Genomic DNA, 2,631 nt, shown 5'->3' on the forward strand with positions numbered 1-2,631 from the left:
AAATATATAAAAAATACTATGCTCATTAATATATTAGGAGATGCAAATCTGAAACACACGTATTAAATGCTTTCAAAATATCACTATTTGGTTTGACTTCATTATTAAACTACATCATACATACATACATACATACATATATACATACATACATACATACACAAACAAATGCACATGCATGCATACATGCATACATATTTGCTCTCACACATAAATGCACATATATGCACAGGCTAACCAAAGTCTTGAGTGGATTTGGTAGGCAGAAAGTGAAAGAAACCTGTTGTATATACATAAGCTCACCACCTTACAAACCATTAATATCAAGTATATAAAGACAGCAAGCTAGCAGAATCTTTAACACATTTGGACAAAATGCCTTACTACATTTCCAATTCTTTATACTGAGATAAAATGCTGCCAAGGTTGGTTTTGTTTTTCATCCTTTCAGGAGTGATAAAATAAAGTACCAGTCAAGTACTGGGACTGATGCTATCAATTTACCCCACACCCTTCAAAATTGCTGGCTGTGTGTGAAAATTAGAAAAAAAGTTCTAATTATTAATTACAATTATTTGTTATTCTCTATTAAATTTTTTAATATATTTTCTTTTCAAGATGCTCTGGCCCAAGTTATGAACTAAAAAATGGTGGCTGCCATAGCTGTGCTATTGGACTTCAGCAAACTGATGGCAGAGTTTTATGTTTCACAAAGGAGAGTTTTGAATGTCCTGATGATTTCCATAGAAATTACAAGGAGGATAAAATGCCACAAATGAAAGGAAAAATTGTAATTTTTACTTTTAATTTACTTTTAGCTTCACAAAAAATTTTCTAATTTGTATTTGACTGTTTCTAACCTTATCTAATTTGTTGAAGAGTGAGTCAAATTATAGCCTTGAGGCACATATGTGATTGTGTGGTTAAGAAGTTAGCTTCTCAACCACATGATTCCAGGTTCAGTCCCACTGCATGACACCGTGGACAATTGACTTATACTATAGCCCTTGGCAAACCTAACCTTTCTGAGTGGATTTGAAGAAGTTCACATCATCGTCATCATCATCATCGTCATCATCATCATTTAACGTCTGCTTTCCATGCTGGCATGAGTTAGATGACTTGACTAGTAAGCTAGAGAGCTACATGGGTTCCAGTCTGAATTTGGCTTGGTATCTATAGCTGACTGCCTTTCCTAATGCCAAACACTCTGAGAGTGTAGTGAGTGCCTTTAACGTGTCACTGGCATGTGTGTTTTTATGTGTCACTGGCACAAGTGCTTTTACATGTCACCAGCACAGATGTTGTAATGTGTCACTGATACCAGCCACAACTATGATTTCACCTGGCTATACATATATATATATATATATATATCGTTGCCAGTGCCCCTGGACTGGCTCTTGTGCGGGTAGCACATAAAATACACCATTTTGAGCGTGGCCGTTGCCAGTACCGCCTGACTGGCCTTCGTGCGGGTGACACGTAAAAGCACCCACTACACTCTCTGAGTGGTTGGCGTTAGGAAGGGCATCCAGCTGTAGAAACTCTGCCAAATCAGATTGGAGGCTGGTGTTGCCATCCGGTTTCACCAGTCCTCAGTCAAATCGTCCAACCCATGCTAGCATGGAAAGCGGATGTTAAACGAGGATGATGATGATGATGATGATGTTCTTATTCTGTTATGTGTTTCAGCCCTAAGGCTGAGGCCAGTCAATTGAAATAAACAAACAATGCAAATTAACAGATAAAAAAAAACCAAAAAAAGAAAGAAAAACAATGAACATGAGGATGTACATAAGAAGTACATTAGTTTGACACTTGGTAAAAAGAAGAAAGTTTAACGTTTTGAGCATAGCTCTTTGTCAGAATGGAGAAAGGAAAAAGTCCAAAGAAGGAGGAGAAGAAGAAATTGCCAATTGACCACATGTAGTAATGTATGTATGAATGTATATATGCATATATGTATGTATACATACATGCATGCATGTATGTATTAACTGGCACTCTATCAGCTATGACAACAAAGATTCCAGTTTTCTAGTTGATCTGTTCAATAGAACAGCCTGCTTATGAATTAACATACACGTGGTTGATCACTCCACAGACACACATACTCTCAGCATAGTACTCAGGGAGACTCGGAATGACACAGAATGTGACAAGGCTGGTCTTTTGAAATACAGCTACTACTTATTTTTGCCGGCTGGGTGGACTGGAGCAATGTGAAATAAAGTGTCTTGCTCAATGATACAATGCACCACCAAGAATTGAACTCACCACCTTACGATCATGAGTTGGATAAACTAACCACTGCCTTCACATATATGTGTATATAATATATCGTCAGTAGTTCATATACCTAAAAAAGAAACATACTCTAAAGTATTAGAGCCATAATATATTTTTGAGGAAGTTAAAAGTTATGGCCAGCCATAGAGTGACCATTGATTTTGCACCTATAAAACGATTAGCAGTAGAGGCAACTTGTCAGACTAAAAGACAAAAAATGGCCTTCAGCCATTTAAGTAAGACAAGTCACCTATACTGCTAAGTGCTTTATAGTTGTGAAACCAATGGTCACTTTATGACCAGCCACAACTTCTAACTTCTTAAAAACCGTATATATAT

At 36.9% G+C, this 2,631-nt stretch overlaps 1 protein-coding gene across 2 annotated transcripts in view; it reads left to right on the top strand.

Moving 5' to 3' along the window:
* The window catches only part of LOC106867517 (epidermal growth factor receptor), a 176,887-nt gene that overhangs the window by 146,672 nt on the left and 27,584 nt on the right, over window positions 1-2,631 (top strand). For both annotated transcript variants that reach the window (XM_014912405.2, XM_014912406.2), the window contains one exon: window positions 619-790. In XM_014912405.2, the coding sequence (XP_014767891.1) occupies window positions 619-790 (172 nt within the window). The remainder of the gene's footprint in view (window positions 1-618; window positions 791-2,631) is intronic.

This window comes from Octopus bimaculoides, chromosome 10 (genome assembly GCF_001194135.2).
Source record: "Octopus bimaculoides isolate UCB-OBI-ISO-001 chromosome 10, ASM119413v2, whole genome shotgun sequence".
NCBI classification, from domain to species: Eukaryota; Metazoa; Mollusca; class Cephalopoda; order Octopoda; family Octopodidae; genus Octopus; species Octopus bimaculoides.